General features: G+C 43.5%; 1 protein-coding gene across 1 annotated transcript; it reads right to left on the bottom strand.

Annotated features, from left to right (window-relative positions):
• Nucleotides 1–5,338: 5,338 nt before the first annotated feature.
• Nucleotides 5,339–14,287, bottom strand: LOC137096162 (zinc finger protein RFP-like). Its single transcript, XM_067464745.1, has 5 exons — nucleotides 14,150–14,287; nucleotides 10,532–10,554; nucleotides 10,030–10,148; nucleotides 8,071–8,103; nucleotides 5,339–6,215 (listed from the first exon to the last, which is right to left on the bottom strand). Exons 1-5 carry the CDS (start codon nucleotides 14,285–14,287, stop codon nucleotides 5,695–5,697), a joined length of 834 nt encoding a protein of 277 aa, XP_067320846.1. The 3' UTR covers nucleotides 5,339–5,694.
• Between the last annotated feature and the right edge of the window lie 229 nt (nucleotides 14,288–14,516).

The raw sequence follows: 14,516 nt of genomic DNA, 5'->3' as shown, positions 1-14,516 counted from the left end.
TTCTGGCTTTGATGGCACTGGTTCTAATGGCTTGTTCTTGGGCTGCCAGAATCAGGCCCTCCATCTCCTTTTTCAAAGTTCCATTTGTGAGCCACAGCCATGTTTTTTTTCTTTGTCAATTTAGCTCTCTTTCTTTACTTCTTCTCTCCTCCTCCTCCTCCTCCTCCTCCTCCTTCTTCTTCTGATATCTCATTAAGCATATATAAAAATAATTACTTATGGTCCCAAGCATTTTAGAGAGAGAATCCTCAAGCTGTAATAAATCTGTGGTACATTTAATATGGTCTTATGGCTACTCCTGATTCCGTTGGTTCTATTAAACCTGGTTTCAACTTGTGTGAAGAGAGGAGTATAGTCTCAATAGGGGAAATCCCCTCCCAACATTATCCTCCCTGACAAGGATCACTAACCAAGACACATTCTAAAGTTACCACTTTACAATAACATTACATTAAAACCTTAAAGAAAACAGAACAATAGGTTTTGATGTAAATATAAACAGTTCAATTAAACGTATACAGAGTTAATCCATGCACTGATGTCTGGCATCAACTCATCCCCAGATCCCTTTGGGAAGATGGAAGACTACTTTAAGTTTTCCTGATAACAACAAGAAAAGACAATACTCCCTGACAAGTGAGAAGAAGGAAGGAGGGAATGAGGAAGACCGTGTCCAGATGGAGAGACTGAAGGAAGCAGCAGCCCTGACTTTGCAGGGCCTAAGCAGGGCTCTTAGTGATAAGGAGACTGGGAAGTCTCTCCTTCAAAGGGCTGCGAGAAGTCAACGCTGATTCAATGGCAGTAAATGGCAACACTTCTTTACTGGAGTATGTCATAAGACCAAATAAAGGGTTGAAAAGGATATGCCAGGGACCAAAGACAAAGCAAATGTGAAATCAGTCCTTTCAAAAGGAAACAATCCACAACAAGCCGATAGTTTATTTCAGTGTATTCTATCTCTATGTCTTTCTGTTTATCCATGTGTTTGTCTTGCCTTCCTTCATCTCTCCTTTTCCACCCGGGAAAGCCCAGTTTATCTCTCCAGATTTCTGTGGGGGGGGGGGGGGGGGGAATGAGACTTGCCTTTTTTTGGAAACTCAATCAACATTCCCATGTTTGTTGCAGCAAAAAGAAGAGTCCAGGGCACCTTTTTTTTGTATTATACTTTTTATAACATTTTAAACTGAGTACAAGAAAAGGTTTGCCAACGGCCTATTTGGCCTGATATCTCCTTCCTCCACTCTCTGCCTGCATTGTGGGCAGGAGGCCTTTTTGTCCTCCCACCATTGATCCAGGCAGGACTGGCAGAAATTGTGCCCACAAGAGATGATCACAGGCTTCTTGAAATACCCCAAGCAGATGGGACAGGCCAGTTCCTCACAAAGCTCCTTGACATAATCTCTAAATGCCATGGCTGAGACAGTTGCTGTGACAAAGAGAGACAAAACAGAGTTGATGCCCTTACTTTTGTTTGTGCAGACTTTCCCTTCCTGAAAAGCACCTGATGACTCCACCTCTGCCCAGCCTCTAGTGCTGCAAGATATGAGCTCTCAAAATGCCAGTGCTTTTGAGAACTTGGACATGAAATCCTTGCCTTCCTTTGCCTTCCTGGGCATTATGTAACTTGCTCAGTAAGGTATATGTAGTACATAACTCTGAAAAAGGCTTCCCTGACTCCCAGTTTATTTCCAGTTACAATTCAAAAGGCTGGTCATTATCTATAAAGCCCTAAAGAACTCCGCATAGGAACTTGGTGTCTCTGACAGACTCTCCCCTTCTCTTCTGCCTTCTGGCTTCCCAGTTTCATGGCTATCTCCACCAGGTTCGCCAGTTGCCAATTCCTCTTGATGTCTCCTTTCTGCACTTCCTTCCTGCATTGTGGGCAGGAGGTCTCTTTCCCTTCCCAGCACTGATCCAGGCAGGATTGGCAGAAATTGTGCCCACAGGATATGATCACAGGCTCCTTGAAATACTCCAAGCAGATGGAGCAGGCCAGTTCCTCACAGAGCTCCTTCACAGGGTCTCCAGTAGCCATGGTGGTTGCAGCTGCTGCTCCAGGAAGAAGAGACATAACGACCTGGTTTTCGTTTTTCACATTTTATCTTCCTGGAAAAGCACCCTTGGACTCCACCTCTGCCCAACCCCTTGCACTGTGAGATCTGAATTATCAAAATGCCTTTGGTATCAAGAACCTGAACATAGGTCAAGGACACTTCCCCTTCCTCTGCCTTCCTGGGCACTATGTAACTTGTTCTCTAAGCATATACCACCTCTCTTGTTAAAAAGAACAAGAGCTTCCCTAACTCTGGTTTATTTCCATACTTTTAATGTATGAAGGCCCCATGGAGGTTACAGAGTTTAATTAGGCAAGGAAGATTCAGCAGTGGTTTTGACAGCTCCTCCTCCTGCAATATACCCTGTATTATCTACTGTAGTATGAGTTCACTATCTGCCATCCAATACTACCCTGGGCAAATCCTGCTTAGGATCAAGATATGATGTGATCTAGTGCCTTAAGTGCAGAGCTTTCCAAACATATTTATTTTGGCGACTCACTCTTTTTGATCTGCAACACAGTCATTCAGTTTTACTAGCATCCCCTCTTATGAGAAATATGGACAGAGAGATCGAGAGCACTAGTACTCATTCACAGAGAAGGGTGACTTGCTTACTTTTACTTAGGTGATCCCTCGTAGCTCGAAGATGATTGTCTTCCAGATGTGGTGTCTTGGTGGTAGGTATGTACATGTTCTCCCACAGTAAGGACATTGGTTTCCAGATGGAAGGCGGTCCTGGTCAGGGTTGGCTTGACATGCCTTCCTCTTGGCACATTTCTCCCTTTCGCCCTCTATTCATGCCTCTTCAAATTCTGCAGCACTGCTGGTCACAGCTGACCTCCGGCTAGAGCACTCAAGGTCCAGGGCTTCCTAGTTCTCCGTGTCTATGCCAGAGTTTTTGAGGTTGGCTTTGAGCCCATATTTAAATCTCTTTTCCTGTCCACCAACATTGCATTTTCCATTCTTGAGTTCGGAGTAGAGTTACTGCTTTGGGAGACGGTGGTCGGGCATTCGGCAACGTGGCTGACTCAGTGGAGTTGATGGCGGAGGACCATCACTTCAATGCTGGTGGTCTTTCCTTTTTCCAGCACACTGACAATGTGCTTTGTCCACCTGTCTTCCCAAGAGATTTGTAGAATTTTTCAGAGGCAATGCTGATAGAACGATCCAGGACTTGTGTGTGACGGCTGTAGACAGTCCATGTTTTGCAGTCATATAGCACGTTTGGGAGGACAACAGCTTTATCAACAAGCACCTTGGTCTCCCTCAAACACTCCCAGTCCCTGCTTCATTTGGAAAAATGCTGCACTCCCAGACCTCAGGCGGTTTTATATTTCAGTGTCAATGTTGACTTTCGTGGAGAGGTGGCTGCCAAGGTAGCAAAAATGGTCAACATTTTCTAATGTTACACCATTAAGCTGTATCTCTGGCATTGGAGAGGGATTGGCTGGTGACTGCTGGAACAGCACTTTGGTTTTCTCGATGTTCAGTGACAGGCCAAGCTTCTCGTATGCTTCTGCAAAGGTGTTTAGAGTGGTGTGTAGGTCTTCTTCTGAGTGCGCACAGATGATATTGTCATCAGCGTATTGGAGTTCTATAACAGATGTTGTTCTGACCTTGGTTTTGGCTTTCAGTCTGCTGAGGTTAAATAGCATGCCATCTGTCCGACAGATGATTTCCACTCTGGTGAGAAGCTTCCCGTCAACAAGATGAAGTATTGTAGCGGTGAAGATGGAAAATAAGGTTGGGACAGTAACACATTCCTGTTTGACACCTGATTCCACCTTATATGGGTCACTTTGGGAGCCATTGCTGTCCAAAGACAAAACAAATTATGAAACAGTTATTTCAAAAGGAAACAATCCACAATCAGCCTATAGCTTATTTCAGTGTGTTTCTATCTCTATGTCTTTCTGTTTATCCATGCTCTCGTCTTGCTTTCTCTCATCTCTCCTTTTCCATCCAGAAAAGTCTAGTTTAGCTCGCAAGATTGCTTTGAGGGAAAAATTGGACTTACCTTTTTTTTGGAAACCCAATCAGAATTTCCATGTTTTTCCAGCAGAAAAAAGGAGTCTTTGGCACTTTTTTGTGCATTATACTTTTAATAACTTTTTAAACAGAGTACAAGAAAAGTACTAAATACAAGTACAGCAGAAGTGGTAAATATTCAAAAAAAATAGAAAAAGCCAAAAAGGGAACATGGTCAACTTCGAACAGATAAATTCTAGAGGCCTTATAAATGCCTTGAGAAGTGTTCTTTCTAGGAATCTCTATAGTCATCTCTGACATGAATCTGGCCATAGAGCCACACTGAAGGACCTAAATTTTCCTAGAGAGACTATATTAACCAAATCTGTGAGCAATCAACCTTCAAAAACAAAACCATCAAATATGGAGGGCCGACTATACCTTAGTTTTCAGTTGTTCTAGGGACAATACTGTTTTGGGTTTGAAACCAAAGCCTGATAGGCAAATTTGTGAAGATTTGAAAAAGGACGCCATGATACTGTGGGTTAACTGGAGAGAGATGTGTCAGCAGCCGATTGGCTGAGTGTGCTCGGAGCCAAGGTTCTAATAGGTTGCTGTCTCTGGCTAGCTGTCTAGGCCAACGGTTCTAACTGTCATTCTGCCATTTGTTCTCTCTTTGGACAGCGAATAGATATTGCTGGCTGCCAACTATCTTAAGGACTGATCATTTCATGGCATGAGGCTTATTTCAAAGACTATTTAAAAAGTAAAGATACTGTTACTTGTTTTACAAGCCTGAGTGACATTTTATTATATTCAAGGATATATCTTGGTTTAAATACTGTCGTAAAGCTTCTGCTTATTCTGCTTATTTACATTTATCAACCCTCACAAAATTCAGCCTGGGATGAAGAAATCGGGAGAGGGGAATAGAAAGGCTGCCCGCTCACTACTGAATTATGGGATTCTTGGTTAAAAATTGGTTTAGTCTTTTATTTCCTCTTTGCTGTTGTTATTGTTGCTTTCTTTCCAAAGAGGAGAGGAAGTCCTTGGCCGACCCATGAGATGAGCATTGCACTGGGAAGTGGCTTGTTGTTTTTCATTCGTTCAGTCATCTCCGACTCTTTGTGACCTCATGGACAAGCCCACGCCAGAGCTCCCTGTCGGCCGTCTCCACCCCCAGCTCCTTCAAGGTCAGTCCAGGCCTTCTGTCTCCTTCTTCAGGGTTCCAGCATTTCCATGTTTGTTGCAGCAGAAAAAGAAGAGTCTTTGACACTTTTTGTGCATTATACTTTTAATAACTTTTTAAACATAGTACAAGAAAAGTACTAAATACAAGTACAGCAGAAGTGGTAAATATTCATAAAATTGAAAAAGCCAAAAAGGGAACATGGTCAACTTCCAACAGATAAATTCTAGAGGCCTTATAAATGCCTTGAGAAGTGTTCTGTCTAGGAATCTCTATAGTCATCTCTGACATGAATCTGGCCATAGAGCCACATTGAAGGATCTAAATTTTCCTAGAGAGACTAGGGAAGTGGCTTAGTTAAATATATATAGAGAGAGAGCAGAGAGGTCCCACAAAAAGAAGCAACAATCCTAGCTCTCTGGAGATGAAGTTCCTCTTGTGTCTCAGATGGTGCGAGTCTTTGGATGTTGCTCTCCATCCTTAGGGAGAGAGCTTCAGTTGGGCATTTTTGGCCACAAAAAACAAGGGGAGGAGGGTCTCTCCTGAGAAAGAGGCTGGCAGGTATTCAAAGATCGGGGCTGCTGAGTCTGCATCGTAAAAGGCCACTCGACCCCCTTCGTAGTTCACACTTACTCGGACCCTCTTGGGCTCCTTGCTCAGAGTCAGACGTGGGGTCGTATCGTTGTTGGAGAAGAACCTGTAGGCACTCCCCCACTTTCCCACTTCCCAGATCCCAGCCTCAGGGCCACAGGAGATGGAACCCTTTCTCTGCACAGACTTCCTGGCAACTCCCACAGACCATTCTTCCCCATTCTCCACAAGGACTTCCCAGAAATGCCTGCCTCCTGTAAATCCCTCCCGACCCAGCAGGTAAGGATATAGATTGAATCTCTGAGGATGGTCAGGACGATCTTGCTTTTTCTCTCCACATGTCACACGTCTGTGATCTTCAGAGAGGATGAGACAAGGATGGGCTGTGTCTGGATCCAGAGTCACATGTGCTGTTGGTGGGAAAAGCAGATCAGGGATGGAGAAAAAAAAAAAGGGGAAAAAGACAGACAGATAAATGTGAATTGCTGGATGATTCAGCTTCCATCTTTCATTCTTGTAAAATCAGGGAAATCCTCCCTTGTCCCCCCATATTTCAACCTGCTCTACGACATGCCCCTCTCCTCTTTAAATAACATTTCAGCATATAGCAGTTGGACTACAACTCTGGAGACCAGGGTTTTATTCCCTTGGGCAAGTCACACTCTCTCGGCCCCAAAAAAGCCCATGATATGATTTCTTTAAGGCAGCCATAAGTCAGAAACAATTTGAAGCCTCACAAATGACAAGCTGGAATGTGTCCAGAGGAGGGTGACTAAAATGATCAAGGGTCTGGAGAACAAGCCCTATGAGGAGCGGTTTAAGGAGCTGGGCATGTTCAGCCTGAAGAAGAGAAGGCTGAGAAGAAATATAGCCATGTATAAATATGTGAGAGGAGGCCACAGGGAGGAGGGAGCAAGCTTGTTTTCTGCTTCCCTGGAGAATGGCTTCAAACTACAATGGCTTCAAACTACAAGAGAGGAGATTCCGTCTGAACATGAGGAAGAACTTCCTGACTGTGAGAGCCGTTCAGCAGTGGAACTCTCTGCCCCGGAGTGTGGTGGATGCTCCTTCTTTGGAAGCTTTTAAACAGAGGCTGGATGACCATCTGTCAGGGGTGATTTGAATGCAATATTCCTGCTTCTTGGCAGGGGGTTGGACTGTATGGCCCATGAAATCTCTTCCAACTCTTTGATTCTATGATTCTATGAAATCATCCCCTTCTGTGACACCATTATTATTGTCCCAACCAACTCATCTTCAATGCCAGAAATACAGCTTAATGGTGTGACATTAGAAAATGTTGGCCATTTCCACTACTTTGACAACCACCTCTCCACAAAAGTCAACATTGACACTGAAATACAACACCGCCTGAGTTCTGCGAGTGCAGCATTTTTCTGAATGAAGCACAGAGTGTTTGACGACAGGAACATCCGTAGGGAGACCAAGGTGCTTGTTTATGAAGCTATTGTCCTCCCAACCCTGCTATACGCCTGCAAGACGTGGACTGTCTACAGACATCACATGAGCCATGACAATCAAAGTGGCTACCAGGAAACAATCAGGAACACCTGGACACCTCTCAACAAGGAAATTTCCAAGGCAGAAACAAGCCACACCTAAAAACTGCCATCAAAAGCTAATCAAGGTGGCCAGTTGAAACATTCACACCTACCTCCAACAGACAAGAGTTCTTTCTCCCACCCTGGAACTTCCAGATATATAAACCCAATTTTCCTAGTTTCCAACAGACCTCACAATCTCTAAGGATGCCTGCCACAGATGCAGGTGAAACGTCAGGAGAGAATGCTTCTAGAACATGGCCATACAACCAGAAAACCTACAACAACCCAATAATTTGTTTTGTTTTGCATGGCTGTATTTTATGGAAGTTTGAGGCTGCGTAAAAAGATTCAGGAGAATAAATAAATAAAATCCGAATGTTGCCTAGGAGCCAAGATGACTACAGTGACACTATTGTACCTTGAAGATAGATCTATACTGCCATATAACCCAGTATCTGATCCCAGATTATCTGATTTGAACTGGATTATTTGTGTCTACACTGCCATATAATCCAATTAAAAGCAAATAATCTCGATTCACAAACTGAATTATATGGCAGTGTAGATGGTGCCTGAGAAACCAGGGTCCGAATCCTGCCTCTGTAATGGAAAGCTCTTGGGTGGCCTTGGGCAAGTCCCACCCTCAGACTCAGAGGGAAGGCTGCGGCAAACCCCCTCTGAACCACTTTCCCCTGTTTACCTTTTTGCTGCTGAAGTCCAGATTCCAGAGAATCTAAAGAGAGAAAAGGAAGAAAGATGCTTAACAGAACATGGTGACACTCAGAAATCAAGAGGAAACAACTCAAGATGGCGGAGATCCTTCACCCAAGAGATGAAGTGTAACTTCGCCAACACACAGTTATGCCTCATTCAGGCATGGTGGCATTGGTTGTCCAATGTGCGTCAATGTATGGCCAGGCATGGAATAGATATATTATGTGCTACAATGTGCAGTGTGTGATGCCCTGTCTCCATAGGAGAATATCAGTGGAAGTTTTGGATGTGTAGACAAAAGGGATCTATAAAATGACTGTGCAAAGGGCCTCTCTTCCTTAGTTCACACTGGAAGGAAGGAAAGGATGGGTTGTGGGGAAGCCTCCTCTGCCTCTTTCCTCGCTAAGTATGTCTCAATGCATCCTGAGTTAAGAGACCTAGATAGAAATGCCAGCCACCTCTCAGACTGAGGCTAAAACCAGTGAATCTGATCATTCAGGGATTGATTAAAATGTTCTCTCTCAGAATCTCCAGATTCTGCTGTGTGACCTGATGGTCAATGTCCACCAAAGTTTGAATGTTTAGAGTTGTAATAAGTTGTGCGGATTTGATAAATGTGTATTTAATATGATGTGTGGGAATGAATGGAAAATGAATATATGGATGGAGCTAATAATTTTGGAGACACCAGTTTAATATTAAGGCCTACAATAACTTACTACCTGCTTGCTGGACTGTAATTAAAAGTTGCTAATAAGAATTGAAAAGTAAAGTGTGATAAGAACTGGGCAGTGATAAGATAAATGTTTACAATGTTAAGAAGGAAGTCAACATAAGATCAACACTAATCAAGAAGAGTCAACATCTGGCCAGGAAGCAGAGATGGAGCCAGGACAGAAGATGTCTATTATTAATTTACAACTTTGGGACGACATCAGCAGAATATTCCTATAAAAGATTCAGTCTAATAATGCTCAAAGTGTGACCGACCCGAGGAGTCTGTTCCACCCGCTATGCTCTGCTCCATGGGAAGGAGAGAGATAGTGTACCTATGGAGAGTGGCAGATTTGCACGGGAGAAATCTGGTCACTTTGAGGCTTCTTTCTCAAGGGAAGAGGAAGAAGTCGCCTTTGGAGTCTTAAATTTTGTGCAGGGAGTCGTGTTCTGCTGTATGGAAACAGAGATCTGGTCCTTGGCATTGTTTTTAGGGAAAGAAGTTTTGGCATTTCAGCGTTTTGAAGTTATGGAAGTTTAGGAACTGTGTGTTGGTAGTCTGCATGAACAGGTGCTTCTCCAAGGAAGGAGAAAAAGATATGGTAATATTTGAATGCCTGAGGATGAATGCATGTACATGTGGTGTGAATGCTGAATGAAAATGTAATTCCCCTTTGTCTGTTTGTTTGTCCAATGTAACTTTAAGTTGTTGCACATCCAAAGTAGTTGCATAGATTCTGTATGTCTTATGTATAATGTTTTCCTGTAATCTGATATACCCTCTCACACTGAAAATTGCAATAAAAAGAACCTATGCTTTAAAGTAATTGAAAAGTCATTCATGACAGAATCATGCTGGTGGATCTATAAATTCCCAGAGAATACATCCCTAGGGATTTCTGGGTTGTTGTAGGGTTTTTTGGGCTGTATGGCCATGTTCTAGAGGCATTCTCTCCTCAGTCTCTCAGTTAGGAGAGAATGCCTCTAGAACATGGCCATATAGCCCAAAAAAACCTACAACAACCCAGTGATTCCGGCCATGAAAGCCTTCGACAATCCCTAGGGATCTCTAGGGCCCGTTCTACATTGCCATATACATTCCATATTATCTGCTTTGAACTGAATTATCTAACAGGCTAGATCCAGCTGTAGGTCCCTTCTACATTCCCATATAATCCCCAACTTTCCAAATGTCACATTTAATCAAAAATCCTTTCTGATGTTTGGTTACCTCTGCATTGCTTCATGACACCCTCCAGAAAGGAATTTATATCACGAAAGTCCCAGATCTTCCATTTCAGGGCAGGAGGGAAAACCACCAGAGCCTCATGTTTCTTTCTCTTCTGATATCTGGAGGAGAAAGAGCAATATCAGAGGGTTCGACACCACTTTCATGGCCTTGGCTAAATGCTATGCCATAACAGAAGTTGTAGTCTTACAAGGTATTTCGCCTTCTCTGCCAAAGAGTGCTGGTCTCTCACCCAACTGCAGTCCAATGATTCCACAGCATTGAGCCATGGCAGTTAAAGTGGTGCCAAACTATTAGGTCTACAGTGTAGATGCACCCACAAAAGCACAGAGGTGGAAAGGGCCTCCTAGGCACCAAGTCCAACTCTATCGTGAACCCAGCCAAACACCGAATGATGCAATGGGATGCTGCTTTTCAAAGCCTGAGATGGGAGAGACACGTACTTCACATGAAGACATGAGATTTGAGGGTGAGATTAACTTACCCCTGTAAGACGCTTCCAATATCCTGTGAATGAAGGAAATAAACAACTCAGCAGAGGCATGGGGACTACTTTCGCATCTCTGAAAAAGTAGCATTTCCAACTCATTGAAGTAGTTGAAGCAAGCCTAGGAGGGTAAATCTATGTGATGGGCTTACTACAAACAGCTTTTTGGCAGAGCCACCAAAATACTGTCCAAATGCACCTTCTTCAAGCCTCAGGATGTTGAGAAAGTGGATCTCTTCAGTCCAACAATCCCCTATGCAAGAGTATTTATTATCTATTTAATTACTTAGAACTTTTATATCCCGTTCTTCTCTACCTCGGTGGAGGGACTCCGAATGGCTAACAGCAAAAATGTAATGCTATACAATAACATTTTAAAACAGCATACATAATAAATAAATTATAAAATACATATAAAAACAGTTCGCCAAGATAAAACATCTTCCAACTCAATCCAACATTGTGGTCCAATAACTCTTAGTCTTTACCGGTTCAATCCATCAATCTGTGAATGCCTGATTTCAAAGCCAGGATTTCAGTTGCTTCCTGAAGGTCAGAAGGGAGGGGGCAGACCTAACCTCAATTGGGAGAGAGTTCCATAACCAGGGAGCCACCACAGAGAAGGCCATGTCTCTCGTCCCCACCAAGCACAACTGCGAAGGTGGGGGACCAAGAGCAGGGCCTCTTCGGAAGATCTTAAAGTCCTTGATGGTTTATAGGGGAGGATACGTTCCGATATATAAACCGGGCCGGAACCATGTAGAATACTCAATCAAAGCTTTCCTGACAGATAGCCATCAAACATCTGTTTTAAAATCTTCAGCAAAGCTCTCTCCACTGTTTGAGACCAGACAAAGCAAGCCTGCTCTCTCTTCCTTAAACATAGTAAACATGTCACTTCTCAGTTTTCTCTTCTCCTGGCTAAACGTAGCCAACTCCTTAGGGCTTGGCTTCCAAACCTTTGGCCATTTTGGTCGCCCTTCTCTGGGCACCTTCCAGCTTGTTAATATCCTTTTTGAATTGTTTTGCCCAGAAGTGAACAAAGGGTTATTTCAGGCGAGCCCTGACAAACGCAGAATAGAGTGGGATGTTAATGTCCCTTGATACAGATACTCATCATCATAGGCAATCCCCCATGGCCCATGATTGCCTTCCAAGTGTAGAGTCTTAGAGGTAGGTCCATAGGTGATTGTAGAGATCTATTTTTGATCTGCATGAGGGCATCTATTTCCAGATGGAAGGCGGTCCTGACAAGGGTTGGCTTGACACACCTTACTCTTGACACATTCTCCTTTTTGCCCTCCATTCATGTCTCTTTGAATTCCACAGCACTGTTGATAACAGCTGAACTCTAGTTAGAGTGCTCAAGGGCCAGGGCTTCCCAATAATCGGTGTCTATGCCGCAGTTTTTAAGGTTAGCTTTAAGCTCGTCTTTAAATCTCTTTTTCTGTCCACAAACTTTTCATTTTTCATTCTTGAGTTGGGAGTACAGTAACTTCTTTGGCAGATGGTAATCAAGAATTCAGACGTGGCCAATCAAGCGGAGTTGATGATGGAGGATTGTCACTTCAATGCTGGTGATCTTTGCTTCTTCCAGAACACTGACATTTGTCCTCCTGTCTTCCCAAGGGTTTTGCAGGATTTTTCAGAGGCAAATCTGATGGAATCATTCCAGAAGTTTATAGTTCAGTTTACCTGTCTGAACGTATCTTCCAATATGAACCACCTTGAGATCGTCCGGGGAGGCCTGGCTCGCAGTCTCCCAACCATCGCAATCGCGGTTGGTGGGGACAAGAGACAGGGTCTTCTCTGTGCTGGCCTCTCAGCTATGGAATTCCCTCCCAAGTGAAACAGATCCGCTCCATCCCTCCTGACCTTCTGAAAAAAGGTAAAATCCTGGCTGTGGGATCAGGCCTTTGTGGACTAGACTTTGTCTTGATGACAAAGCTATGGTTTTAATGGACACCAATGGACTGTTTTTAGGATGACGACTTAAATTGGCGATTTAAAAAATGTTTTTATAATGTTTATACTGTTTTTTTACTTAATATGTATATTTATGCTCTTGTTAGCATAAATACATGGAGGTTGAGATAGGACGGGATATAAATGTCCAAAATAAATTAATAAATAATACTGCTATTGATGCAGCTTAGATTCAAATTGGGATATATTTTTTTTTTGTGCTGCTGCTGCACCACTTTCTTGACTCATGTTCACTTTGTGTTCTTCTTTGGAGGTCTTTAAAAAGAGGCAACTTTCAGAAGTACTGCAGTATTGCATGGCAGTATAAGGCTAGACTAGATGACTCTAGCAGTCATTTCCCACTCTAACATTCTATGATCCTAAAGTTTGGACACAGCCCCAAAGATCTTTCGATCCTCTGTTGAAAGGATCACATGACAGGTTCCAGCTGTCTTCCAGATTTGTTCACATTTTGGAATAATAAGATGTCCTTGAGATGGGACCCAAGTTTAAACACTAAATTCATTTACATTTTGTATTTGGCTTCTTTCATATTGTACGACAAGCTGGAATGTGTCCAGAGGAGAACGACTAAAATGATAAAGGGTCTGGAGAACAAGCCCTATGAGGAGCGGCTTAAGGAGCTGGGCATGTTTAGCCTGAAGAAGAGAAGGCTGAGAGGGGATATGATAGCCATGTATCAGGGCCGTAGCCAGAAAAAAATTTCGGGAGGGGTTGAAAATTTTGTGGGGGGGGGGGGGGGGGCGTTAAATTTTTGCGGTTTTTTTTGAATATTTTTTGTGTCTGAAACCTGCCTCCTAGCTCATGCTGAAGCAAAGAGAACAGCAGGGAGCAGAGCAGCCTTCAATAGCCTGCAGCTCCGCCCCCGTCAACCACCTCCACCAAGTCTGGCCTCCTTAATGAGAGCATTAAACACACACACACCCAACTTGGTTGCTTCACTACATCGGCTATTGCTGCAAGTCATGACAGTGTGAATAAATTGTCAATATTTGCTTGAGATAGTGCTTGCAGTTCTGGAGGGACTCTTAATTTTTTGCATCTCATAGACTTAGCATGGGGATTTGGTTAACCAATTAAAATTCATGAGTAAACCAGTAAATTCATGAGTAAATCTGAAACATTTCGGGGGGGGGGGTTGAACCCCTAAAACCACCCCCTCGCTACAGGCCTGCCATGTATAAATATGTGAGAGGAAGCCACAGGGAGGAGGAGGGAGCAAGCTTGTTTCTGCTTCCCTGGAGACTAGGACGCGGAACAATGGCTTCAAACTACAAGAAAGGAGATTCCACCTGAACACGAGGAAGAACTTCCTGACTGTGAGAGCCGTTCAGCAGTGGAACTCTCTGCCCCGGAGTGTGGTGGAGGCTCCTTCTTTGGAAGCTTTTAAACAGAGGCTGGATGGCCATCTGTCAAGGGTGATTTGAATGCAATATTCCTGCTTCTTTGCAGGGGGTTGGACTGGATGGCCCATGAGGTCTCTTCCAACTCTTTGATTCTATGATTCTATGATTCTATGACATGACACAACGCATATTGTGTGCATAAAACAAAATATGTGTACATCGAACCATTAGAAGTCAAAGGTGTCCCTGTCTCAGCCATCCATGGGGACAATATGAGCCTTACCTGGAGGAGTTCACTTGCCGGCTGCTGATGCTTCTCCTCCATCTCTTGGATGAGATTCGAGAGAGAAGAGACCTCTTTAGAGAATCTGGCCAGAAGTTCCTCCCTTTTCGCCCAAATCTCCTTCTCTACCTCTTCCATTTTTGCCAGCAGATTCCTTTCTTGTTTTTCTAGAAACTGATGCATATCTCTGAATGCAGCCACAGTCTTCTGCTTCCCCATTTGGGTTTTCTCCTTCAATGAAAGAAAGGAGAAACAGGAGTGAGAGGCAGGAAGAAATAGACTTGTATCCCTTGACATCGTGAAAGAGCTTTCTAAATTCCTGCAAGTGCCTGCCATTGGAATGGACCTGGGTTAATATTTTCCATAG

This window comes from Anolis sagrei, chromosome 2 (assembly GCF_037176765.1).
Source record: "Anolis sagrei isolate rAnoSag1 chromosome 2, rAnoSag1.mat, whole genome shotgun sequence".
NCBI lineage: Eukaryota > Metazoa > Chordata > Lepidosauria > Squamata > Dactyloidae > Anolis > Anolis sagrei.
This window is presented reverse-complemented; position numbering and strand designations above follow the sequence as displayed.